We start from the raw sequence: 27,985 nt of genomic DNA on the forward strand, positions 1-27,985 counted from the left end.
AGCACATTTTCGATTGTTTCGGCTCCAATTTCATGAATCGTCAAATTAAAAAAAATCTGTACACAGTAGAATAACCGAAAATATCGCTATTCAAATATCGAAATCATTAAAGAGCATTCAAATTTGTCTTTCTTTGGTCTATTTTTGATGAAATGGATATTGAAGATATGTACTTTAGACAAAACGGTCCGACATGCCCTACAATCAATTTATTGTGAACGAAATTCCCAAGAATAACATTTCCATGATGCTCCGCAGTAATTTACCACCTCAAAGATGGAACTTATGGACTAAAGTAGAAATCACTTAAGCTATGAAGCATAACATTCCGAGCGAAATTTCCGAGACAGAGCCCCAAATATGCCTAAATGTCATCTAAAATTTTAACAAGAAAATCTACATTTGCAAAATATAGTTTATTATCCATAAATTGTAGAAATTACATATCCCTAATTTACCTCCAGATCCTCCTCATAATCCAAAAAGAACAAAATGTTGTTTTTTTAGCTAAGTACGCGAAAATTAAAACTGTAAAAAATTGATGGCGATATCTATTCAATATCTCAATAGCTGAAAATATGTCTTTGTTTTACTTCGGGTGCCATGCCATAGTAAATTTAAAACTTTGAAGCTGCTTTTCTCGACATTTTGGTTTTCTAAGTTATGACACTAGTGAAGTAAATGAACGATATGCAGTTCATTAAATCTAATATGGATTCCCATTCGTAAGATGTTTTTCATATGAATTTAAAAAATTAACTCTAACTTGAAACACCCTGCACCTGCAGGGGTGAATATTTAATTCAAGCACAAATAAGTAGATAATGATTCAATCATATTTCTATTTTTAATACTTTTTTATCTTTATTTTTAAGATTCGATTATACATTTGTGGGGTTCAATTCAGGTATGGTACACATATATATGCAAGTTGCATTTATACATGAACATTTATATATTATATATATATTTATAATAAATAGGATAAATTCACTTGCTGCAGTGGGTGATGACTATACTTGGTTTTAAAATCAGCAAAAACTAGTTTGCACAGCTCAAAATGTTATTTGTATCGATCGAAGTTACTGAAGATTAAAAAGGCCCCCTTTAAACTTACGTAAATAGTTTTATTTGTTAATTCAATTATCTATTGTTCATAAAATGAACTGAAACCGTTCGTGTCTGACTAAATCTATAAAATTATACTAAACTAAGTACAAATGCACAGCTTTGAAACCGTTTTGAGGAATTCTATTTCGCATTGACTTGAACGAAACACCAACGGAGCTCAACGTAAGTAACAATAGTAGGTCTGTTCATGAATGTTAATTTTTACATGAACAAACCTTATATCTGTCATAACTACGCTCATCATTTTTTCACAAATTTCTTCCAACGGCACTTTGCGGTAAGGCTTCGTTTATAAACATCAATATGGGACTTTTTTTCAATTCTGCACAATGTACAAGAATATATGTTTTTCTAGTTCTGATTTTTTGAAGATGAAATTTTTATGCTGTTTTTCTATTAATACAGGTGGATATATGGTAATTCACGTACTTTTCTACATACATATACATATGTATATAGATATGTCCATATGTTTACAGATGAAAAGGAGAGGGAAATGGATGTTAACCGAAACCCAGTCTTAAAAATGATGTACTAAAGTTTGAATGACTGTAAGTTATTGAATGAAATGTTAGTCATATAATACTTCGAAATGTTTTCCAACACCCTTGTTTTTATAATTTGCGCAGTTTTACTTGAAAACGCTTGAGAACCAAATGCAACTTACAAATGCTTTGATAATTTAAGTTTAAGCCCAAATCTCTGTTCATCTGATTTATGAGACTTTGCCCGCTTATTTTCCGACGCTTTCTTTCTCGCTTGAAATGATCTACAATAAAAACAAGTTAGACTACTCATATAAAGGTAAACTGTTAAAATGTAGCATCCGAATTTAGATATTTCAACAACTTGAGTGATATACTCTAAAATTCGCTAAATACAAAAAACGACGAAATACTCTTCCATAGTCATTTTAGTCGGCAAGCATTCTATTGGCTTCGTTCAGTCGTCTTGCAATTTCGTCACCTGTTATTACTGGACTGTCATCCCTACCTGCGCACATTTTTAGATCGATCTCTGAGTTATTCGCTGTAATCTGACGATCGGGTGGTATACTCGTGTACAGAGCAAAGTGTTCTGCCTCTTGCAAGTCTACTTCCGGACCGAGAATAACTCCGAATTCTCCTTCGCATAGATTTTTTATGCTTTGTCGATCGGCAATGGCTACCAACTCCATGTTTCCATCGCAAACAGGTATTTCTGCCAATTGGAGTGCACTGAGCGTTTTGCGGTCCAAATATTGACCAAAAGTGAAAGCCTTGCCTTCATGGGAAGGTAGACTTTTAGCGTTTTCGCCTTTAAGCGGTATATGGATTACATCGGCATTTAATTGTGCTGGTCGCTTACCAGAAACACTGCTCACACTTCGACCCACCGGCTTGCCGTTTTTATTAATTTCGTTCTGAGCAGAACTGTTTTGAGGATTTAAAGAGTCGTAATTAGGTTGCAAAGATTTAATAGAACGGAGGGAGGAACGATTGGGATCGTTAATTGAAAAATTCCCAATACTAGGCTCTCGACTGTCAGTGGGTGTTACCCGTTTGGGTGGCTGGCTCATTGTGGTTTTGTCATTATTTCCCACCTCAGTTTTACTTTTGCGTCGTGAGAAGAGTCGAGAGAAGAAACCTTGACGTTTCTTTGGCGAAGAAGTCGGTGTAGTTTGCCGTTTAGTTGGACTTTGATCGGGTGTTCGCATTATAATGATTTGCGATGGTGGTCGTGACGAAATACTACTGGCCAGTGAGTACTCCACGGAACTGTGTGGAGTCGGTGAGTTTGAACCTAATTCTTGAGACGTTTTCCGCTTAGGTGGTAAGGGTGGAAGCTTTCGGTCAGGACCGGGTGATGGAGTACGGGGTGGTAGGGGTAGTGGAGGAGAGGGTGAAGGTGGCGAGGGGGGTGTTTGGACGGCGTTTACACGTATTTTCGGTGCTGGTGGGTTTTTCAACACCACCAAACCATCTTCGTCATTGACGATAACTGTAGAGTTTTGCTTGTCCCCACAAGGTATAGACAGTGGATTCTTAAAAGCGATCTGTAAACTGGTATATGTTGACGTTTCGTCAAAACTTTCATCTACTCCTGCTGAGGGCTGTATACTAGCATTAGCATTCTTAGGAGTTGTAGCGACAAACTCAATCATTGTTGCAACAGATTTGTTGTCTCCAATAGGAGATCCACCAAGAGACAAATTTTGTATAACAGGATTGTCGAATGTACCCCGACGGGATTGCGATGCCATGCCTATATCATCAAGTTCAGATGCATGTTCCATATTGTCAGTAAAAGTCTTATCTTCGTCAGTGCCTGTCGATATGGTTGTGTGGTTGGTCGATAAGCTGTTGACGTTTGTGCACACTGTTATGGGGCTCAATGAAGTCGTATCACCATTCTCTACAGTCAGACTGTCTGTCCGTTCGAATTCATTAGAACGCATCCACTCAGAAATCTTATCGACGGCCGACAATGATAGGGGTGCAACCAACGATGGATGCCTAAGGATTTCGTCTATGGGAGTTGACGTCTGTGTGTTTGCATCCTCAGCTTGGTGTTTCATTTGTGGTACTTCTAACTCAATTTCTATGCCAATGGCGTGATCAAAATTTAAGTCACCGTCATAGGTAATACTCTCTCTATTGCGTCGTGATATACTTTCAGTTTCATTGAGTGTATCTAAGCTATGCTGTTTGCTGACGGTGCTCTGAGTGCGTTCAGTCGATAAGGTACCATTGTCATCCAAGTCTGAATCGATATCAGTGGGTGGGCAGGAGTATTTTGTAGCCGTTATCTCGCTATCCATAGACAATATGTGTTGAAATATATCGACGTCAGATCTTCGTTTAAGTTTGCGACGCATACTGGCAAAGGAAAGCATACCTGGGTCATGAAACACGAACTCTAAAGGGTCGCTTCTTTTGTCCAGGCTGGGGCATTCCAACTCAATATATGGCTACGATGTGGCAAATAAAATATACTTTTAGAACATAACTGGATCTAATTGACAGTGCCTTACCTTGGCAGTTTTCGGCAAATCCGCCTGCGGATAACGTGGTGTCCGAAATGCTATCGCTGTTTGCTTGTGCACATTGGACGGTTCGAACTCGGCATATGCATGCCACACTTCCTGATTGTTATCGATTGCTTTGAAGCGAATTTTCACGTCATCTTTATTGACTTTCGAACAGAGCAAAATTATTTCATCACCGCCATCGATAGTTGCAGCGCAGCTGCAAAGACGACTTATTACCAATTCACTTTTTGCTTTTCGGTCATACAGGGGTTCAGACACCACTGGACTGAGCGGCTCCCAACCATTGGCACTCTTTAGAAAACCTTGAAAGCATAAACGTAAGGAATTCAGTTCGATTGAGTTCGGATCGTTTATATGATCAAATCCAGCTGAAAAGATTAGGGGTTAAGTTATTAGAAATTTTTCATGCCAAGTATTTTGTGGTTCTTACTCTTGAAAGGATCGACTTTCTTCTTTTTCCGCTCCTCTAATGACTCGGAAATTTCTTTTTTTCGTACGCATTGTATGCCGATGTTGCTGAATTCTGCACGCAGAGGCAAACCAGGGCCAACGTTCTTAGTGCAGACTCCACTTTTACAATTTTTACCTACCAGCTGATGTGGATGCTGTCGATAGGGCTTATCCTTTGTGACACAGGACACGAGAATTAATGCCTCGCCTTTGTAGCCAACAATTTCGACAGTCGGAAATGTTTTCGTTTCCTGAAAAGAGTTCTCACCGGGTATGGTTCCTGCAGTGCGACCTTCACACTTATAGCGAAAGCGCATAGGCTTACGGGTGGGTTGTTCCACAACACGTAGGTAGGGTTTTGAAGAGGCTGTAGTGCCATCCAATTCTGGTGTTATGATCTCAACTGAAAATAGGTATCGACAGAGTTTTAATTTTTATGTCACTAAGAGCTTTTGTTAGCTTTCACGAAATGAAAATGTCTTTATTTTAGCACAACATAAAATTGGATTAACGATCTTCCTTTTGATACCCAAAGAACCAATGCCGCACTGTTACTACATAGGTAACGAGAAATCATGAATGGCTAATACTTCATCAAAACTTTAAACGAAACTTTCTCAGAAGATCTTTGCGTCTTTTGACATAGAATCCTATGTATTGCATCAACGACCAGGGATACTATGTATGTGTACACATGTGTACCATATATTCCATATGTATGTGTATGCATTTCTATTATATGAAGGTTATTTTTTAGTTTGCAAAATGTAGAAATGTTCTTTTCCAAAACTTCACTTGCTTCTCGAGTGTATAAAGAATTTTTGTTTTGCTAGTTATAGAATTTAGTTTGTTTTAATTAGCGAGCATATATACTCGTACATATTTGTGCACAAAAGCACGTACAGAGGCACACCATATGTAGGCATTCGCACGCACATAGAGCCGTCAGAGAATCGTTTTTTAGATACATATATTACATCTTATATATAAAATAAAGGCAACTTTTTGTGTGTGTTCGCTGACCGGCCGTGTCTTTGCACCGAATTAAACCAAACTTACACACATTGTTAAGAAGATATTGAAGATGGTTTCCGTATAGTTTGGGTACCTATTGGTGGATAGGGTTCGAGATATAGGTCAAAACGTGGACCCGAGTAACCTTCGGATGTGTATGTACAATATGGGTATCAAATGGAAGCTGTTGGTGAATGCTTTAGTTCAGAGTATTTTTCGTGCCGCTCCGTGACTAGGGTCTCGAGATAGAGACCAAAACGTGGACCCTAGAATGTGTTTGTACAATATGGATATCAAATTGAAGCTGTTGGTGAATGCTTTAGTACAGAGTATTTTTCATGCCGCTCCGTGACTGGGGTCTCGAGATATAGGTAAAAACGTGGACCCGGGTAACCTTTGGTTGTGTATGTACAATATGGGTATCAAATGAAAGGGGTTGGTGTCGAAATTCTGTATGTACAAAATTCTAAAAACAAAATTCTGCTTTTTTAAAATTCTGCTTTTTTAAAATTCTGCTTTCTAAAATTCTGCTTTCAAAATTCTGTATTACAAAATTCTGTATTCAAATATAATGTTAACAATGTTAAAGAGGGAATGTAATTATTTAATTTATTATTATTATTATTTTTTATTATTATTCGAGATATTAAATAAAAAATAATAATAATTTTTTCTTCAGTTTCGATAGAATCCACCGTATTTTTGCGTAGAACTCCTTTTCGCGTGGGCGGCCTTCGTCCGCGCTTCAAAAAAATAACCCTCATCAGTCCAACTCCGGCTACGCAATCCACAGTATTTTTGCGTAGAACTCTTCTAAAAAAAAACGAACAGCTGCGAAGAATTATTAAGAAAAGAAATGAATTAAGTCACACTACATATTTAAAAAGAATTCCAAAAAATATTGTAATTGGCTAGACTAAAATATTGTTATCGCTTAAACATATACATACATATGTATATTTATGGAATAAATATTTATTTTGTTACTTCTTGTATGACGAAAATCACAAAACTTGAATAAAGCAGAATTTTTCGCATTAAACATGCAGAATTTTGAAAAAGCAGAATTTTAGAAAGCAGAATTTTAAAAAGCAGAATTTTAAAAAAGCAGAATTTTAAAAAGCAGAATTTTTTTGCAATTTACAGAATTTTGTCACCCAGAATTTTGTAATACAGAATAATGACACGCTCCCAAATGAAAGCTGTTGATAAGTGCTTTAATACGGGGTAATTTTCATACCTATTGATGACTAGGGTCTCGAAATATATGCCAAAACGTGGACCCGCAGTGTCTTTGCACCGAATTAAACCAAACTTACGCACATTGTTAAGTAAGTATTGAAAATGGGTTTCGTAAAGTTTGGTTGTAATTCGGAGCAGTGGCGGGTACAGCGTTCTTTTGAACCAGCCATAATGTCGCTTGCTTTTTTAACGCTTGGGGCGGAACTGAACTGTCAAATTGACAGTGTGAGTTACAATGTGTCAATATTTCTTTCTGATTTGGATGCCATAAGGAGAAGACGTTAGTGCAAAGTGTAAAAACTTTTTGTGAATTTTTTTGGAGTGGATTTTGGAACAGTAAATAATTTCTTACGAAATTTGGGAATTTAATGTGAAATCCGAATGTTCAGATGAAATTATGTGTTCGTGGAAAAAAAATTTTTTTCGTTTTTTTTTTTGAAAAATATAAATAAAGCATATAAATTGACACGAAAAATTCATGGATGATCAGGAAAAAAGATTTTCAATTTATATTTTATATTTACTCAAAAACAAATAGAAAAACAAAAAATATTGTTTATGCCAAAGCGCTTGAATAAAGAATAAAGAAATAAATAATATGAAAACCATATCTTTTCTGTTCTAAACCATATCTCTTCTATTTATACATACATATAAGGCTATCCAAACACAATGGCAGAGTAAGGCGTAAAGACATTGCAGCAGAAGAAAGGCGTCAATCGCCCATTGTCAAAACCAGTGGAACAGATCACCCAATGGTAGATGGACGCATGAGTTAACTAGTCTCCATCCATACGAAGTGGTTAGAAAGGAACCACCTTAATTTCTTTACCGCACGGGTATTTAGAAAATGTATCCATTGCTTTGGCCAAGCCAATTCACCAAACTGCCTATTCTGCATGCAGAGGAAAGAAAATGTTGATCACGTCTCGTTCCAAGGCCCACGCCATGCTCCCGCAATCTTTAAATGTTAAACGGAGAAAATATTGTAGATTTTATGCTGAAACCAGCTGTTAACTGGCAAGGAATCTGCGCGCATGTAACACAAATTGTTGAGAGGTGTAGCTGTGAGACTACAAGTTGGCATACAGCCATGTGAGTATAGCAGTACTCATGAGAATTTCTTCTTCACGGGCGTCATCCCAGAAAAGAGACATACATACATATGTATGTACTGCCGTCCTGATTTAAAATGTGGGTATTTGCATTTTTGCTCGAAAATAAGTTATTTACGTCGAGTACGCTTTGAAAACAGGAATTTATTTATGCAAGAGTTTTAAAATTATAAAAATTTACAAATTTATTGAACGTTTCGAATTGCTGGGTTCCAATATCTACAGCAAGATTTGAGAAATCGTGACGAAAACAGTGGGAATCTGTAAAACGAGTGCAGTATCTATGACACTATGGCTTGAAGAAGATCTAAAACCTAACACACACGTTAAGATCTACATGGACGGATTTAAAATGAATACCGGTGTAGGATCAGGGTTATATTTATCAGAGAATCCTTAAAACTACCGGATAACTGTACTGTTTTTCAAGCGGAAATAAGCCTTAAGATGGTTAGAGATAAACGAATATCACCAAAAGATATCTGAATTCCATCAGACAGCCAAGCTTCCCTACGAGCTCTGCATGTATTCCAAATAACATCAAGGATTGTCTTACTTTTAGCCAATCTCTTAATGAGATGGTTAAACAGTATATACCAGGGAACTGTAGGGCTGACCAAGTTGCAAGAGAAGGTACCTGCAAGCCCAAATATAAATAATTTTATGTAGCCCAGCCTCTGCGGCTCACAGCGGACCCATTTCGTGGTCTAAGTGGCATCACTGTTCCTATGTGCGATGCGGCTGCCAAACCTACCTATGTATTTATGACATCCGAATTAGTCTAAAACTGTTGTGTTCAATTGCACAAAACCAATATTGGATAGACCAAGTACAGACTCGTTTTGTTTATTTATTCAGTTTAACTTCGAAAATCGATGCATTTTGAATCAGGACGGCAGTATAAACTTACATAGATATGTTTGTATGTATGGATACATGTAGATAATTCGGAATGGCAATTAATTTTACCATAAATTAGAGTAAACTTATTGTCTGGCGCAAATACGAATTTACAGCAGTAATTAAATTGAGAAATGATTGATTTAAGCTACTATTTTATTATTTCAAAAAGATCGTTATGCAAGTGCATGCACATATTCGTATATTGGGTGTTGAGATCGCTTGATATGAAAGACGATTTTTGTGTGAATGAAAAATGTATGATATTGGAAGACCAAATATCGAGGTAAAAGCCAAAATAATTGCTTTTGAGGTTGGCGAAAAAACTTAATTGTAGGTTCAAAACGGGATTTGAAGTCATGATCATTTAAATTATTAGATGAAAAATCCTCCAGTAAGGGAACGATGGTCTTCATAACACTACTAATAATAAGAACATTTAATATTTTATTATTGTAATTGAAACATTTACAAACATAAAACTTACTAATGTCACTTAATTCGTGTTCGCTCGTATCCATAAGTCGACTGTTATCTGTAATAAAAAAAAGAAAATTTCAAATAAGACATAAATATGTATTATATAACTGATAACAGCATTGTGTCTTTTTCAAATAGTTCGTAACATAATTTGACTATCGAAAGAAGTTTTGAATATTAGAATAAATTTTGTAAATAAGTATCATAAGCAGCATAAGTATCAAAGTAATACGAAGATTCTTGAAAATTATCTTCAACACTCAAACAATCAGTCATTTTGCGCTGCAAGTTAAATACTTCGCGATCGACCAATGCCATAAACGCATTACTATCGCAAACAAGTGATCGCTTGTGCTCTGAGATGTCGAAAAAAAAATCGAAATTTGCCTGAATGTATGTGGCAGAAGCAGGGTAGGTGACGTTTGTATTATTCCCATTGGCATTTTGGCCTTAATAATGTCCCCAAAGTTCACACTGTCATAGCTTAAAACTCTATAAACTGATATTTCAACTGGTTTATGTGCGCTCAGAAATCAACTGACATGGTATAAAAACTCTATAATTTAATAAACGATGTTGACAATTTTACGCTCACTTACTTCAATAGTATCATGACTCAAACAACCAAAATGTCGAGGAGGAATGCTTTAAAGTTTTCTATTTACTGTGTAAAACTAAAGACATATTTTGATCTATTGAAATACTTAGTAGATATCGTCATGCATTCTTGCACAGCATAAAAGAAGGTATTTTGGTCATTTCTGTATACTCATCTAAAAAAATAGTTTTTTGGATAATGACACTTCTGAAGTAAATGAGCGATATGCTCTTCAGGGTTTGATAACTCGTTGCAGGGTATGCCAATGTAGAAATCGAACATATATTGCCTACTCAACGGAAGAGTATGTTAAGAAAATTTCATATTTTGTCAAATATTTAAAGCCCATTTGAGCTCTAACCTTTGCTTCAATTCACATAACTCATACTCATAACTCATACGCCCGTGTAGCTTTAATATCATTATGAATGTAAAAAATCCCCCCTAAGAAACCATCTGTCATTCGGAGGCAGCATAAAACTGTAGGGTCCCTTCATTTGTGGAAAAAATAAGACGCACACCATAAATGGAAGGAGGAGCTCCGCAAACACGTCCACCTCAGCAAACACGACCACACTATTATTATTATTATTAAACTAACAAACCCTAATTTGTGGGTCATGTTGTTCGAGGCCTTGAGGAAAAATTCATGAGCATCGTTTTTTTCGCTTTCTTTTCGGTTATATCAATAATGCTGGAATGAAAATTGAAACATAAGGATAGAAATGGGTTTATTTAGTTCAAAATTTGGGTTACATGGTTTGAAAAAGAAGTCAAACACGCCTTGTTACTTTGGATGGGACATTAAGGTTAACTTCCACCAGAAGACACGGACTAAAATCAGACCCTGTAGACAGTTTACCTAGAAATGTTACTCCCTGTATTTTGCTACGACTAGCAAAAGTAGGAAAATTGGTGAGCTTCAAAGCACTCTAAGGAGCAACATTATATGGCGAGTACTATCGTAGATCTCTTAATGTAAAAAGTGTTTTTGAATAGATTCTAGTCCATCTACGTAAATCCGATAATAAAAAAAAATACCAGTCTAACGGTTAGACTCGATAGAAGTGAAACCTTCCGTAAAACAAACTGAGAGAGAATAAGACGAAAGCAGCATTAGGAGCGGGATAATTATAGGTTCATATTTTATTTTCTTCATTTTATCATTATTCATCCTCAATGTTTTCAATTTCAACAAATGTACGAGTGGCTTATGATAGATAAAATATGATACAAATGCTTTGGTTTCGATGTTGTCAAAAAAAATACCCAAACGGACCGAAGAAACAGACTTACAAATTTCTTCCATTTTCGTCTACTTGTATTCATATAAAAATTTATGTCTCTTCCCACCAAAGCTAAATGTATTAATATATTTCTTCTTGTATTTATTCAAGGCCGAAATCCCAGCGGTACTGCAATACCGCGCCAACCCGTGGCAGAGGTGGAGAGCAAGCCCCTAAAACACTCCGCCCATTTCCAAAAATCAGTTTAACATTTGTTGTCCTCCGATGGAGGATCTATCAGATGTTAAGCTGATAACTACACTACCTAGTCAATACATTTTAAATAATAAACCTAATAAACCTTTTGAGAATTACATGCTCACAAAAATTATTTATATCAACATATAATATAACGCTTCGTAACTAAATAACTTTTAGGCCAGCGACGACAGCATGGCGCGGTAGCCGAGCGACTAGCAATGTGAGCTTCCGATCCAAAATCCTTGGTTCGAATCACAAGAAAAAATAAAAGTTATTTTTATTTAGTTCGTCGCTACGTTTATATCAACATATAATATAACGCTTCGTAGCCAAGAGGGTCGCTTTTTCGTTTCACTTTTCCTCAAATCACTCCCAACGATTCTAAAGAAGTTTTCACTTCAAAAATAAAATTGTAACCATCGCTTTATAAATGTAAAACTATTCTTTCTTTAATAAAAGTGATGCTAATGTGAATATTAAAATTAAGTTTGGTATCCATTGTAAGACCTAAGTAAACAGGATTATGTGTATGCACAGTGTATTCTCTCCTAACGAGCACCTCTCTTAAGCGGACTGATAAAATACTGAAAAATGAATACTGAGCGTTTGAAAAAATACTGCAAAAATCCTTAGGGATTTTTCTCAGGCACTTTTTTCCCTCACCAAAGATATTTTAGTGCTGTCATAAGCGGATAGTTTGCAAACTATGCCTCGGAGTTGTCAAAATCAATAAATTTGTTAGAGAAAGCTGATTTTGAGAAAAAAAAAACTTCCCTAATAACGATAGGGCGGTTATACTGCAGAGGATGAGCTTTCACTATCGGCAGTTGCTCAGTTCACCAACATTATTAGTCCAACTCAGAAATAAATTCAAGTTGGCGTCAAAACTGTTCAATTGAGGCAATCAAATCTGCTTCAATTGTAACTGATTATTGGTAACGTACTCCACGCAAAAATATACCAGACGACAACAGCCGTCAATATAAAAATATAATTATGTCGAGACTAAAAAAAAAAAATGTTTTCAAAATACAGTTTCACAGTTGCAATATCTTTTTCATCCGACAAAAAACTATTTCATGAAGAATTATACCAGTTTTTTTGACACAAGTTTTCAGTGAGGCAAGATATAAATAAAAATGACTGACATTTCAAGGGTACTCGAGTTACACCCCAACTTTGAGGTCTCTTTCGTCAGTTTCATGATCAGTTTCACCAAAGAATATAACCTTAAAGTCCTTGTAGTCGGTAACAAAACACCCTATTGGAACATATGCACATCAGGTTGCTTGGCTGTTCCACTGCAAAGAATCGCTACCGAAAATAGATGAAAATACAATTATTAAAGTACACACACACATACATATAAGTTATTGGTTAATTGAATTTAATCAGTATCGGCCTTTTTAAGAATGTGTGCTTAAATATGATCCCGCATGTCGTTAGTATGTGTGTGTGTATGTACATACACTGCCCTACATGGAAAATTGTCCACATTCTAACAAACTTTTAGAAACCAAATTTTTAAATTACCATGAATTAAGCAAAAATTAAACTTTATAAAACGGCAAAAATATACACAGTTTCTAATTTCTCAATCAAAATGGCCCATTAAGCAATTTAAATAAATATTTGCCATATAATTCGTTATCAAATAGTATTAAAATTGTAGAGAACCGTCTTTGCTTAGTTACATGATTTAGTAGAGACATTTCTTAACGGCACCAGACATTACAATATCAAGATCGCTGCCTTGATGCCTTGGTAAGATTGAAACAAGTCCGGATTCTTCTTCTTAATTGGCGCGATAACCGCTTACTCGATTTTGGCCGAGATTAACAAAGCGCGCCAGTCGTTTCTTTCTCGTGCTAACCGGCGCCAATTGGACACACCAAGTGAAGCCAAGTCCTTCTCCACCTGATCTTTCCAACGCAGAGGAGGCCTTCCTCTTCCTCTGCTACCACCAGCTGGTACCGCATCAAATACTTTCAAAGCCGGAGCGTTTGTATCCATTCGGACGACATGACCCAGCCAACGAAGCCGCTGGATCTTTATTCGCTGCGCTATGTCTATGTCGTCGTAAAGCTCATACAGCTCATCGTTCCATCGTCTGCGATATTCGCCGTTGCCAACGTGCAAAGGTCCAAAAATCTTACGCAGAATCTTTCTCTCGAACACTCCAAGCGTCGCTTCATCGGATGTTGTCATCGTCCAAGCTTCTGCGCCATACGTTAGGACGGGCATGATGAGAGTCTTGTAGAGTGTTAGTTTTGTTCGTCGAGAGAGGACTTTACTGCTCAATTGCCTACTTAGTCCAAAGTAGCACTTGTTGGCAAGAGAGATTCTACGTTGGATTTCAAGGCTGACATTGTTATCGGTGTTAATGCTGGTTCCTAAATACACGAAGTCTTTTACAACCTCAAAATTATAACTGTCCACAGTGACGTGGGTGCCGATACGCGAGTGCGCCGACTGTTTGTTTGAAGACAGGAGGTACTTCGTTTTGTCCTCGTTCACCACCAAACCCATTCGCTTTGCCTCTTTATCCAGTTTGGAGAAGGCAGAACTAACAGCGCGGTTGTTAAGGCCGATGATGTCAATATCATCGGCATACGCCAGCAATTGTACGCTCTTATAAAAAATTGTGCCTGAGCGATTAAGTTCTGCGGCTCGTACGATGCTCTCCAACATCAGGTTAAAGAAGTCACACGACAGCGAGTCACCCTGTCTGAAACCTCGTTTGGTATCAAACGGCTCGGAGAGGTCCTTCCCAATTCTGACGGCGCTACTGGTGTTGAGCAACGTCATCTTACATAACCGTATTAGTTTTTTGGGGATACCAAATTCAGACATAGCGGCATACAGGTAACTCCTTTCCGTACTGTCGAATGCAGCTTTGAAGTCGACGAAAAGATGGTGTGTGTCGATTCTCCTTTCATGGGTCTTTTCCAAGATTTGGCGTATTGTGAATATTTGGTCGATGGTAGACTTTCCAGGTCTGAAGCCACACTGATAAGGTCCAATCAGTTGGTTGACGGTGGGCTTCAGCCTTTCACACAATACGCTCGCTAGAACCTTATAGGCGATATTTAGAAGACTAATCCCGCGGTAATTGGCACAAATTGCAGGATCGCCCTTCTTATGGATTGGGCAGAGCACACTTAAACTCCAATCGGCAGGCATACTTTCATCCGACCATATTCTGCATAGGAGCTGATGCATGCACCTTACCAGCTCCTCGCCACCATGTTTGAATAGCTCAGCCGGCAGTCCGTCGGCGCCTGCGGCTTTGTTGTTCTTTAGCCGTGATATTGCTATTCTCACCTCGTCATGGTCGGGTAACGGAACGACAATTCCGTCGTCAACGATTGGGGTATCGGGATCTTCACATTCTCTATGACATGCGCAGCTGTCACCGTTTAACAGGTTCGAGAAGTGTTCCCTCCATAATTTAAGGTTGCTCTGTACGTCAGTCACCAGATCGCCGTCTTTGTTCTTACAGGACAACGCCCCGGTCTTAAAACCTTCTGTAAGCCGCCGAACTTTCTGGTAAAATTTTCGGGCGTTGTTCCTATTGGCCAGCATCTCAAGCTCCTCGCACTCACGTATTTCGGCCTCTCGTTTCTTCTGTCGGATAATACGTCTCTCTTCCTTTTTTAGCTCTCTGTAGCGATCCCACATGGCTCGCGTTGCGCCCGATCGCAGCGTGGCTCTATAGGCGGCATCCTTTCTTTCGGCGGCAGCATGACATTCCTCGTCGTACCAATTGTTTTTTCGGGCTCGCCGGAATCCGATTTCTTCTTCGGCGGCGGTACGTAGGGAACGAGAAATGTTGCTCCATTGCTCGCGCATGCCGGTGTGTTGGGCAGTGCTCTCCGAGAGCAGGAGTGAGAGTCGAGTGGCGAATCTTCTGGCTGTCTGTTGTGATTGCAGCTTTTCGATGTCGAACATTCTTTGCGTAGGTAGATGTACGTTTTTTGCTGCACAGAGGCGTGTGCGCAGTTTGGCTGCAACAAGGTAATGATCCGAGTCGATGTTGGGTCCTCGGATCGTACGTACATCTAATACACTAGAAGCGTGTCTTCCATCTATCACAACATGATCGATCTGGTTTCGTGTTTTTCGATCAGGAGACAGCCAGGTAGCTTGGTGTATCTTTTTATGCTGGAATCTGGTGCTGCAGACTACCATGTTTCGGGCCCCGGCGAAGTCGATCAGCCTCTGTCCGTTACCGGATGTTTCGTTGTGTAGGCTGAATTTTCCGACTGTGGGACCAAAAATTCCCTCCTTGCCCACCCTGGCGTTGAAGTCGCCAAGCACGATTTTTATGTCGTGGCGGGGGCAGCGCTCATAGGAACGTTCCAAGCGCTCATAGAAAGAATCCTTGGTCGCATCGTCCTTCTCTTCCGTCGGGGCGTGGGCGCAAATTAGCGAGATGTTAAAAAATCGCGCTTTGATGCGGATTGTTGCGAGACGCTCGTCCACCGGAGTGAACGACAGTACTTGGCGACGAAGTCTCTCTCCCACAACAAATCCGACACCGAATTTGCGCTCCTTTACATGGCAGCTGTAGTAGACGTCGCAAGGTCCTATGTTTTTCTTACCTTGCCCCGTCCATCGCATCTCTTGGATGGCAGTGATGTCAGCCTTTACTCTCACGAGGACATCAACCAGCCGGGCAGAGGCACCTTCCCCATTAAGGGACCGGACATTCCAGGTGCATGCCCTCAAATCATATTCCTTATTTCGTTTGCAGGGGTCGTCATCAGTAAAGGCAGTTCTCATCCGAGGCTTTGTTGCTGTTTTCATTGGGGGGGGGGCTTTTTAAGTGGCGGGTCCCAAACCCAGCGCACAACTAGCTATGCTGGGATGCTTCGCCTTCTCACTTTAGCTCACTCCCGAACGGGTGTTCGGAAGCTAACCAGAGGATACGTGGGCTAATCCCGGACGTTGTGAGCTGCTTGAACCATATGTAGAAGAATCGTCCTGGCCACTCCCAAGTGAATGGCGATCAGTAACTTTCCCCACTTGCGTGGACTTCTACACATGGAACCATCCTCCAAGTCCGGATTGCCTAATACAATATTTCAACACATTGCTTTAAAGTAAAAAAAAAATAAATAATTGGCGCGTACACTTCTGTTAGGTGTTTGGCCGAGCTCCTCCTCCTATTTGTGGTGTGCGTCTTGATGTTGTTCCACAAATGGAGGGACCTACAGTTTCAAGCCGACTCCGAACGGCAGATATTTGTATGAGGAGCTTTTTCATGCCAGAAATACACTCGGAGGTTTGCCATTGCCTGCCGAGGGGCGACCGCATTAGAAAAATGTTTTTATTAATTTTGCTTTCACCGAGATTGCTTTAAAGTAGACCTCAACATATTTCATTATGTATTCCTCAAAGAAATGCGAATTTCCGACTCCAGCTTCAGATTATGCACCCCAAGCCGTTATCTAAATATAATAAAATGTAATAGTAATAAAATATTAGTAACATTACGCCCTATGCTCCAAATATTAGTTAAAGGATCACATAAATATATATATATATGTCTGTATGCCAGAATGAAAACAATATGCACCTTCTGAATTTAGAGTTTTCTCTCATAAGATATGCACTACTGTATAAGAAAGTCATACGACTTTATTAGGACAAGAGCCAAATAACACTGTGCGACAGTGATTTTATACTTTTATGGAGATCTAGTACAACTTGTAGGTATAGTCAAACTAAGAAAAATGGTATAGGAGAAATTTCCAATACACCCCCAAAATCTCGTTTTATGGCCATAAAACCGTTTTTCAGTAGGTTGATGTGAAGAATCACTCCTAACTTCGCCAATTTCCATCCGATTTCGAATTTGTTTTTTTAGTTCGAAAGAACAAAAACAAACCTTTTTGACAGTGTGTTGACAATTTTTCTGAAATGACAACTGACGAGACTGTAGACGGAAGTATTTGGAATTTTTTTATTTTTTCTCTATTTTTTCAACTTTGACATAATTTTTACGATATTATCCGTTATTGAGGATTTTTTTTAGTACACTACTGTTACAGTAAATTTAATTTTGCGTCGAATGAGCTATATTTGACTGTAATTGAATTAAAATTAAAAGAGTTGTGTGAGTTTTAAGATTTTTTTTTTTTTTTTTTTCTAATTTGGTATGTATGTATTATATAACTTACGCTAAATGGGAATAAGGACGTGTTTTGATGCGTTATTATAGATACGTAATATTTATTGGAGTATATATGTATACATAAGAGTACACTGTACTGCATACAACAGAACTGGTTAGAACTTACGAAAATATCTGACATATTATAGCACTTTTTTTTCAATAGAAATATGGAAAAGCTCCCAAGTGTACCAAAGTTCACACTGTACATTGATTATCAAAAGAAGTTTGTTATTATAATTTAACCTTATTAAAACGTCAAAGTTTTATTGTTTGTTTCATTGAAATTCAAGAGATATAAATCAATATGTTGCCAGAAAAGTCGAATTTCTCAATATTCTCCAATGATGTGGCATCATCAGCCTTATCATAAACCAGATGATTGTTATTTTTATAAAACGGACGTAAACGGTCATCATTATAAAGCTCGAAAGCACATAAAGTATGCTGATGTTGCAACTGTTAAGAACCCCGTAGTCTTGGACGATATGATTGACTCAACTGCAGGTCATGAACTGAAGGAAGTTCAACTCATTGCTGATGATGATCAAACTGATAACACTAAACCTGATGATGAAGAGTACTTTCCGTCTGGTTCTAAGTCTTCAGAACGACACATGGTATATAATTCAGATTTTCAGGATCTTTCTCGTGATTTACTTCTATCGGGAAGACAATCTGAAACGCTCGCTTCTAGATTTAAACAACGGAATTTAGTTGATGACGACTTCAGATGAATGATGATGATCGAATTTCTTACAGAGAAGTATTCAAAACTGATGAAGAGAATGACAAATGTACCGTACCATACTAAACTCCAAAGGGCCGTTTCCAATGCATTTTTAAGTTTGGAACCAGTTCCGTTGTGTACTGCACCATACCGCACCGTACCATACCGTACAATGCTGCACTGCACAATACTCCAATAAATATTATGTGTTTATAATGACACTTGTTATCATTTTCATGCTTCGATGCCTACATACCAAATTAGTAAAAAAAACAAAAAAATCTTAAAACTCACACAACTCTATTAATTTTAATTCAATTACAGTCAAATACAGCTCATTCGACGCAAAATTAAATTTACTATAACAGTAGTGTACTAAAAAAAATCCTCAATATCGGATAATATCGTAAAAATTATGTCAAAGTTGAAAAAAAATAGAGAAAAAATAAAAAATTCCAAATACTTCCGTCTACAGTCTCGTCAGTTGTCATTTCAGAAAAATTGTCAACACACTGTGAAAAAGGTTTGTTTTTGTTCTTTCGAACTAAAAAAACAAATTCGAAATCGGATGGACATTGGCGAAGTTAGGAGTGATTCTTCACATCAACCTACTGAAAAACGGTTTTATGGCCATAAAACGAGATTTTGGGGGTGTATTGGAAATTTCTCCTATACCATTTTGTTTAGTTTTTCTGTAGCCATAAGTTGTGCTAGGTCTCCATAAAAGTATATTTAATTTTTTTTTGTCACACAGTGTAATTTATTTGAAGTTGTTTTTAATATGAAATATACAATAGCCAGCCACATTTAGTAGTATAATTCAGGAATTGTGGAAATTAGAACTTAAAGAGCATTTTGCGTTTGCATTTGCATTTTGGTACTATATCTATGATATTACGTACATACATACATACACACGCATGCTTCCAATCACTCCTACGGAAACTATTAAAAATTGCCCTAAAATCAGCCTATGACTGGAACATTAGCATTTTAGGCCCAATGTGCTATGTTCGTCTAATATAAATATGTATGTATGCATATATGCATATAGGTACATACATACGTATTTGAATTTTCGGGTAGCACTTGAAGGTGTGTGTGTATCCCAAATTCGAATGAAACCATACGCGTTTGCTGATTGAATACAGATAAACTAAGTCACTTGCTGCGATCTGTGGAAATTTTCAAGAAATCCAAGGCGAAATATCGTTTAATCGCTCAAAAGGAAAATCTTATGCAAATATTTATTTGAGGTACTTCTAAATATTTTTACAAGCAACGCGTTCGAACAGGTTTATAAACTCAACGCCAAAACGGAAAGCTCACACGTCTTACGTGTACAAATACCTTTGCACATACATATGTATGTATGTATGTATGTACATGTGTACATGTGCTTGTATGAAACTCATTATTTGTTTAAGAATTGGAAATCTATATATGTATAATCGGCAATAAATAATTGTAGTAGGAAATATGTTTGTGAATATGTGAACAGTCGTGCGTTTATTTATACACACATACACACATATCTACTTGTATTTAGGTGAGTTTAATCAGCGTTTGGTGATGCTTACTCGCTGGGTACTTGTAATCGCATCTGTTTTATTTCTTTACTATTTGTTTTTTGGAACCGAGAAGCGCCCGATCGCCCATCCAATTAACACCTCACTATCTAGTAGAACAATACGAAAGTGGTGGTGGGTGCCTTCGATGTCACCACATGCCTATCATGACGTAGACCCACTTTGATGTTAATTTTGCTCGACTTCCTGTTAAATCAAGGTGGCTTTGAAAACTTGGACGACCATAGCGAAATTGGGAAAGGCAGCAAACAAGGGGGTTATTTGCACAATTTTGCACTCTTTTTGATTACAATACCCGTATACAAAAAGATTCCTAAGTTGTAGCGCAAAGAATTCTATGGATTTAATTAAAACAAAAACAAATTAAAATTTAAAACAAACTAAAATTTTTCGGACTTCAATGATCGGCGAACATAAATAGTATCGGCATGACGTTGCACATGTTTGTGCATAAACAAAAAATTCCGAGCGCTGCAGAAACAAATTTACTTACACTATTTTTTCACTCCACCCGAAACTACATGTGGATTAGGAAAAGCGATTCTCGTACGCCTTCCCATATACAGCCATACACATTCACAATTACTCGACAGGTTGCTTAGTTATTGGCGCGTTTGCCGATTGTTTCGCAGTACATATTTCAAGAATTTGTGAATTATTTATCCGCGTATGCCAATTTTAAATTTAGATACCCAAAGGCATCGCCCATCGGAAACAGTGAAATTTTCTGCGAGGTGTCTCGGCCGAAAGCTATTAGAGAAAATTAGAAGAACAGAATTTTGCGTTAAGTAAACCAAAAAAAGAATATGTTCATTGGGAAAATATATTCCAGTCCATTGAATTGTACAATTTTATAGGTCTAACTACACACAACCATCTGTGCATGCATATGTATGTATGTAGGTTCACACATTAATGTGAAAAGTTTAAAGACGATTTAGCTTTAGCCAGCCATAATGTATGTAAATTCATATCCTGTGAAGGGAAATATGTATCCATAGAAGCATAGAACAAATTATGAGCCATACTAAGGACTAACGAATAGAATCTTATCAAAGCTCACAAAATCTATATGTATGTATGTATGGGCATGTGTAGTAACAGTTGCGTAAGCAAAAGCTCGTTTGAATGAAATCAGGGGAATTCCTTGTTTACCTAATTGTGACATTAAGGGGTCAGTCTACTTTGGAGACTCGAAAAAAAGGCTATATTCGTGATTTTTTTTTTGAGAAAACTATAAATGATAGTAATATAAAATTTGTTTGATTTATTAAATAAAGTCTTAAAATTCAGAAATAAATTTTTTTTTATTCAATTTTATAGTATTTTTAGTAAAAAAATAGCAGTGAAGCGTAACGTCTCAAACATGGGTTGGTGAGGCAGCTCCATCAGAACTCAAGAACGGCTTGTCTGAAACAAAAAAATCAAAATGTTTCAGATTCAGTAAGATACTGGCTACAAAATGACCCTCGGATATTAGGTTTTAATGAAGACAAAAAAAATGGCTGATAAAAATGGAAAATTTTTGATAGAACGGTTTTTTTTTTCGCATATTTAAAAAAAATATATAGTAAAAATTTAAAATTTCAAAACCCCCGAGCGTCAATTTGGTGCAAATTATGTCTAGAATAGGTGATCCAAATTTTATGAAAATCGGTTGATTAGTTTTTGAGATACAGTGGAGCTAGATTTTGAAAACGTTGTTTTGAGAAAAACGCGTTTAAAGTTTTTAATGCACGCTATACGCGCAGGTAGACGAAATGATGTTCAGGTAAAAAAAAAAAATAGTTAGAGTGCTCGGATTTTCTTAAAATTTTTACACAATATTTCTGGATATATATACTTTCAAATTATGCAAAAAAAAAAATTGAAAAATTTTAAAGTGACAAAGTAGACTAACCCCTTAAGCAAATAGTTCAATACCTACGTACCTGTACACAAGTTTACGCAAATTGTGCAAAAAAATGCTTTTTACTAAGCCGAACTTTGCCTGAACTTTTTTTTTAAACTTTCACACACACATGGGAAATCACGCGTTGGGGAACTCCCCAAGCTGTATGATATTATTTCAGTTTAGTGATCCAATTTTTTGGCTGCAAATGCTCGAGCTCTAGATAACTGTGACATACATATAACGGTTTATTAAGAATATATTTTTTACTATTTGTATACAAATTATACTCTTGCCAAGCCAAAAGCAGTCGTTTTGAGCATAGGTGGTAAAGTCTCAAACAACTTTAACTGGAGGTATGGGAATGACCCAATAGAAATAGTTAATGCATACAGATACATACTTAGGAATTATATGTACTTAACTAATTATAATCTCACGTTTTCCACATAAACGCCACATGGTTAAAATATATTAATAACTCAAGGAGAAATACCTCAAAGAAACTGAAAATCTTTGAGGCAGCCTCCACTTCTATCATGTTTTATGGGGCGCAGTTTGGGGGTTGAAAGATTTGAGCAAGTTGAGAAGCTGTACGCTTTTTTTATTAAGAAAGTAATCTTTTCGCCGACCAACACCCCAAAGTGCATGATACACCTTGAAACCGGATTATTGCCGCAATTTTTATGCACCCCCGTCAATAAAGGTGTTTCATCGCGTGGTGCGAATAATCGATTAAATTATGTGCTTATTGGGTAAAAGAATGGAAGGAGCTAGCATGTAGTGTTGACAGGTCGTCATTGTCAGAATTTTCTTGAATTCATATAATGGAGTTCATGCCAATACTACTAAATAAACTGATTTAAAAAGATCTCATTTTGTTCACTCAGCTATTAGCGTTTTTCAAATATATATCTCACAGTGATTAAGATTACATTTTGTGTATCATTTCATTATGAAAACAACTTAGGAGCTTTAAACCCATTAGAATGCCAGCTATTTTTTAATTTCATTTGTTTTGGTGTGAACGTGCGGCTTGAACAGATTTTCTATTTTTTTTAATTGAAATTTTTATTCTCATAATATTATATATGTATGTAAGTAAAAATATGTATGTATGTGTGTGAAGTATCCTCATTATTTAACTTGTCCGACACATATTCAAGGAGCTTGCTTCGATGATATTTTAAAATAAGCAACATAGACATACATTCATATGCACATACATACATATATGTGAGTATACAAATGCCCTTTTTTCTTTGGAGCCAATGTAACTATCAAACAACGCTCATTTAGCTGTTCGCTTCACATGGCGTTTTTTCGACGATTTGTTTATTCTGACCCTCCCATTTTCGATCACTCCGCACACAATTGACGGCCAAAGATTTCGAATGGGAGATGCCAGCTTCTGTTTGGGTTTCAGCTACGATGGCGGCAAGTAATACCATTATTGCCCTTCTACCATCCTATATCCTATAGCTGTTTAAGTATGTATGTATGCATGTTCGTGAACTGCTTTCACATTAACGAAACGCTTTACCCGCAAGTGTACGTTCAGGTGAATATAAAGATACATGTACAGGGTTGGCCATATTAAACTGACCCATTGAGTAACCCTATAACTTTTTACTGTAATTTGAAATCTAAGGTTTACGTCAACAAGCCAAAGACACTAGGCGCACTTAAGGCCAATATCCGACGGGAAATAGCCGCCATATCGGCCGAGACGCTGGCCAAAACTATGGAAAACGCCGAAAAACGGGCACATTACGCTATACGAGCTAAGGGCGACCACTTGCGCGATATCATATTCAAAAAGTGATGTAAACGAATCTCCTTGAACTAAATTAAATGTTTTTCACAATGAAACACAAAAAAATGTTTCTTTTTCCATATTTTTTTAATAATCACATGGGTCAGTTTAAGATGGCCAACCCTGTACATATCCAAATACGTGCTAAGGGCGACCACTTGCGCGATATCATATTCAAAAAGTGATGTAAACGAATCTCCTTGAACTAAATTAAATGTTTTTCACAATGAAACACAAAAAAATGTTTCTTTTTCCATATTTTTTTAATAATCTCATGGGTCAGTTTAAGATGGCCAACCCTGTATTTATGTATGTATGTATGTAAGCACAAACACATGGGTGTGTGGGGTCTCGTTTGCACTTGCACTTAGTGCCCTACCGAAACCGAAACCGATATTCTACATAACATTTTACATGTACTAAAAAATTAAAAAGTGATTAGGCATACTTAAAAATTAATGTTAAAATACATTAATAAATGTCTTAATATATTTGTTTGGGGAAAAAGAAATCCATTATTTTCTCGGTAGATGGCTGTAGGGATCGATATATCGTAAAGTATTGATCAAACATTTTCAAGTTTATGCTTGTTGTCGAGGTTCCACGTCAGCACGGAGCTAAAGATCGAACATAAAACAGTTTAAATAATCGATCTCTTTTTCCCCAAACTAATATTATAAAACGCATTATAAATTCAAATGTCGTTTTGAATGCATAAAATACAACCGTTTCATATATAAATATATACTAGAAGGTTACTATGTTGCTGCTTAACAATAGCGGACTCCTCTTTCACCCAGCAGCTTAACAAAGAGTTGTACGCTTTGTTAAACTGTAAAACAGATTTTTCCAAGGACACAAATTCGTCTTCACTAACGCGGGGATCAAAGAACCAAGCATCGTGCCATGCACTGAATATAAATTTGCCGACTTTAAACAATTGAGCTTTAAACTTTGGAGGGAGCATAACAACTAAAATGGCAAGAATCTCGCTCGAATTCCATCGAGCGTTACTTAACAATGGCATAGGTTTGAAATGTAGACTTTTATAAAGAAATGTATGGAATTACCTGTAATGAAAAAAAAAATAAAAGAAAAATATTGCGTATCCTTGCGCCGTTTATCGTTTGTTTTGTAGTAGTTTTTCAGGCAGTCGTAGTATCTAATAGATTCGAAACAATATCGTATGCCATTCAATACATCACCCATTATAAAAAAATAAATAATTGGCGCTTACATATTTTATTGGATAGTTGGCCGAGCTCCTCCTTCTATTTGTGGCGTGCGTATTGATGTTGTTCCACAAATAGAGGGACCTACAGTTTTGAGCCGACTCCAAATGGCAGATATTTTTTATGAGGAGCTTTTTGCAGGCAGAAATATACTCGGAGGTTTGCCAATGCCTGCCGAGGGGCGACCGTATTAGAAACAACTTTTTCTTCATTTTGGTGTTTCACGGAGATTCGAACTTACGTTCTCCGAATTCCGAATGGTAGTCACGCACCATGGCATATTACCATGTAGTTATATATTTAATTCTTTCAAAATAAGCTTAAAAGTCAAATGCCTATTAGACATATTGGAAAAACAAAACTTACTTTTTTCATTAAAATTACAAATGTGCTATTACTTTTTTAATCCCGTCATAGCCAAATGTTTTGAGCATGACTACCAATCTGCCTGCTGAGAAGTGATCAGTATTAGAAAAAAACTGTTCCCTAAATTTAATGTTTCATGACTACTTTTTCTGCTACGGCGAGCGCCACTTTAAAATATAATCGCAATTAATAACCAAAACCGGATCCGAAACTGAACACTAACTTCGAGCTGGATGCTACTGATAGTCGCTTTGTCGCCTGGTTATTTTCGCTTCAGAAGAGACGTTTTCCAATCGATTGCCTCCTTGACAAGCTGCCCCGAAAAATCGACTTAATGTGAAGCGGCACGAGGCAACAACCACACAAACAAAACTGCATACCCACACACGTTTTGCACAATTTTGTGTCTTCAGATGTTTAAATTACAAATTTCCTTTAGAGCGTACATAACTTTGTTGTTGTTTTACCAAATTATTTATCAATTGTTCATTACGATAAACTCAGCAGTATTAAGCAAAGTGCCAGAGCTTAGCAGGACACCCACAGAGACAAGCGAGACGCTCAGCAGGATTCCCAACAAACTAATTAAGGACTCTTTGGTGGGTTGGTGATTAATTTAATGGAAATTGAAATAACTAAGACTATTTTTAGACAAAAATCAATTTAATATCGATATATTTTTCATGCTTGCGTAAATGCTTCGGCTCAATGCCAAAATGCAGTGGAACATAAATTCAAAAACAAAATAAAATCTAGTGAGTTGATGAAATGTGTTGGAAATAAATGGAGAAACGAATCACTTTCCATTCAACAACAAGAAAGACGTTGACAATAAGAAACTTTAGATAGGTCTAAGAAGGTTTTATAAGGATATCTTCAAGTGCAAATTTCTTTCATTTATTGTTCATATGCGAAAAACTGATAACTCCGCACTTTTGCTATACTATTTTTAGCTGTTTGAGCATTGCTTTGTTTTCGGTATTCATGTAAAACATTAGCACCACATCCACGCTAGATCTGCCACTCTTCAAGTAATGTAGGCATCGTCGTTAAATGGAAATCTTTTAAACACTTTTAAGACCAATTTGTTTAGAAGTCTTAATCCAAAGTGTTCAAGGATATATGAGAAATATATTGGAAAATGGTTATTCCCTATTTCAAGTCGTCTTTATTACATAATTTTTTGTATTAAATATTTAAATTTTTTCCCCTTATTATTGCCCCGTATACAATTTATTTAACTAAATTTTTGTTACTAATTACTGCATTATATTTTTTTTTGCAGTTTGGAAAAGTGAAAGATTGGTTTCATTCAGATATCGGGTACTCCGATGGACGGACGAACAGGCGGAGGGATGAATAGACGAAAATGGTTAAATCGATTACTCTCATCAATCTCAAGATTTTGACATACATATGTCCATGTTTAACTCGTTTCCGTTAGTTTATTACAATACAGACAAACATACAAATGAGCGAAAACAGTGCCCAGTTATTGATGTTCTCGCCTATTACAAAAAACAGAAATTGTTTTTCTTAAGTAAGGACATGCTAAGCCAACTAATCCTGTTGACTATGGTTTGAATGAACCATATTTTAATAGGTTGAATTCCAGCTGGACATGAGTGGGTTAACAATATACCTGGTCAGAAAAACTGCTTGCGGCTCTATACTGATTGCTCAAAGCAGATGGTTTTTATGAGGAGCTTTTCTATGGCTACAGAAATACACTTCGAAGTTTGCCATGCCACCATACTATAAAAAAACTAAAATTCCACCGCTTGTTTTAATACAATACCTAATATTAGTTTGGGTAAAAAGAAGTCCATTATTTTTGCGTACAATTTTTGGTGTAAATGGTTCAAAACTGTTTTATGGTCGATCTTTAGCTCCTGGACAATGCTACGACTACTAACATGTCGGTCAACATCGATTATTTGTGTGATTTTATCGACGCTTTAGACATTATTGACATTTTAATTAATTTCAAAAATGCCTCAACAGATTCGACAAAATCAAAATTACACGCAATTCGCTGTTACAGTCGGCACCATTCACAATTTCAGCGGCTTGGCTTGCATGTTCGCCTTTACTAAAGAAAAATTGTAAAATGTACCGAATTTTCTCTTCGTCGACTTCCATTGTCAACACCTTCTAACTCACGGAATGGGACAAACAAAAAACAGCAAAAGAATGTTTTTAGTGTGACATGTCACCTTGACAACGAGCATAAACTTTAAATTGTTTGATCGGTACTTTACGAGATATCGATCATTACGGCCATCTACCGAATAAATAATGGATTTCTTTATCCCCAAATTAATACATGGTCCAGTGAGTACACACATGTACATATACAAAAACAACCTCTCTTAATTTTCTTTCCAATTGCGGAATATACATAACCCGCTTCCAACTTTACTTGAATTGTGTTTGGCAACTCTACTCTCCTCACTATGTTATTTCTGATAAACTGCCGAAATATGGAAGACGAGATACATAATCGTGATGCAAGTACTGTCTATGCAGTTAATATCAAGAAAATACATATAGAATAAAGGTAATCGGTTAATAAAAATATTTAGCATACACAACAGTAAAATATAAATTCGTCTCACTTACCAGGCATTTTCCTTTCCATGACGTGTGTGCAAGTAGCAATCAATTTAACTTAAATGCTGTTGTTAGAGCTGAATACGTAAGTGCATTACTTCTGGTCTGAAAAACGAAATTCC

At 36.9% G+C, this 27,985-nt stretch overlaps 1 protein-coding gene, 1 long non-coding RNA gene and 1 pseudogene across 2 annotated transcripts in view; 1 reads left to right on the forward strand and 2 right to left on the reverse strand.

Moving 5' to 3' along the window:
* The window catches only part of LOC129249180 (embryonic polarity protein dorsal-like), a 29,802-nt gene extending 1,834 nt beyond the window's left edge, over window positions 1–27,968 (reverse strand). Inside the window, exons 1-6 of the mRNA XM_054888846.1 lie at window positions 27,873–27,968; window positions 9,371–9,418; window positions 4,593–5,015; window positions 4,145–4,530; window positions 4,009–4,081; window positions 1,799–1,900 (exon numbers count right to left, since the gene is read on the reverse strand). Coding sequence (XP_054744821.1) covers window positions 1,799–1,900; window positions 4,009–4,081; window positions 4,145–4,530; window positions 4,593–5,015; window positions 9,371–9,418; window positions 27,873–27,891 — 1,051 coding nt within the window. The 5' untranslated portion in view covers window positions 27,892–27,968. The remainder of the gene's footprint in view (window positions 1–1,798; window positions 1,901–4,008; window positions 4,082–4,144; window positions 4,531–4,592; window positions 5,016–9,370; window positions 9,419–27,872) is intronic.
* On the forward strand, window positions 1,084–27,954 carry LOC129249181 (uncharacterized). Its single transcript, XR_008582642.1, has 6 exons — window positions 1,084–1,293; window positions 1,414–1,547; window positions 1,611–1,682; window positions 26,536–26,790; window positions 26,854–27,810; window positions 27,876–27,954. It is a non-coding gene; the product is annotated as an uncharacterized LOC129249181 (long non-coding RNA).
* On the reverse strand, window positions 11,350–11,535 carry LOC129249544 (U2 spliceosomal RNA; annotated as a pseudogene).
* Window positions 27,969–27,985: the final 17 nt, after the last annotated feature.

The sequence above is a fragment of the Anastrepha obliqua genome, chromosome 5 (assembly GCF_027943255.1).
Source record: "Anastrepha obliqua isolate idAnaObli1 chromosome 5, idAnaObli1_1.0, whole genome shotgun sequence".
NCBI classification, from domain to species: domain Eukaryota; kingdom Metazoa; phylum Arthropoda; class Insecta; order Diptera; family Tephritidae; genus Anastrepha; species Anastrepha obliqua.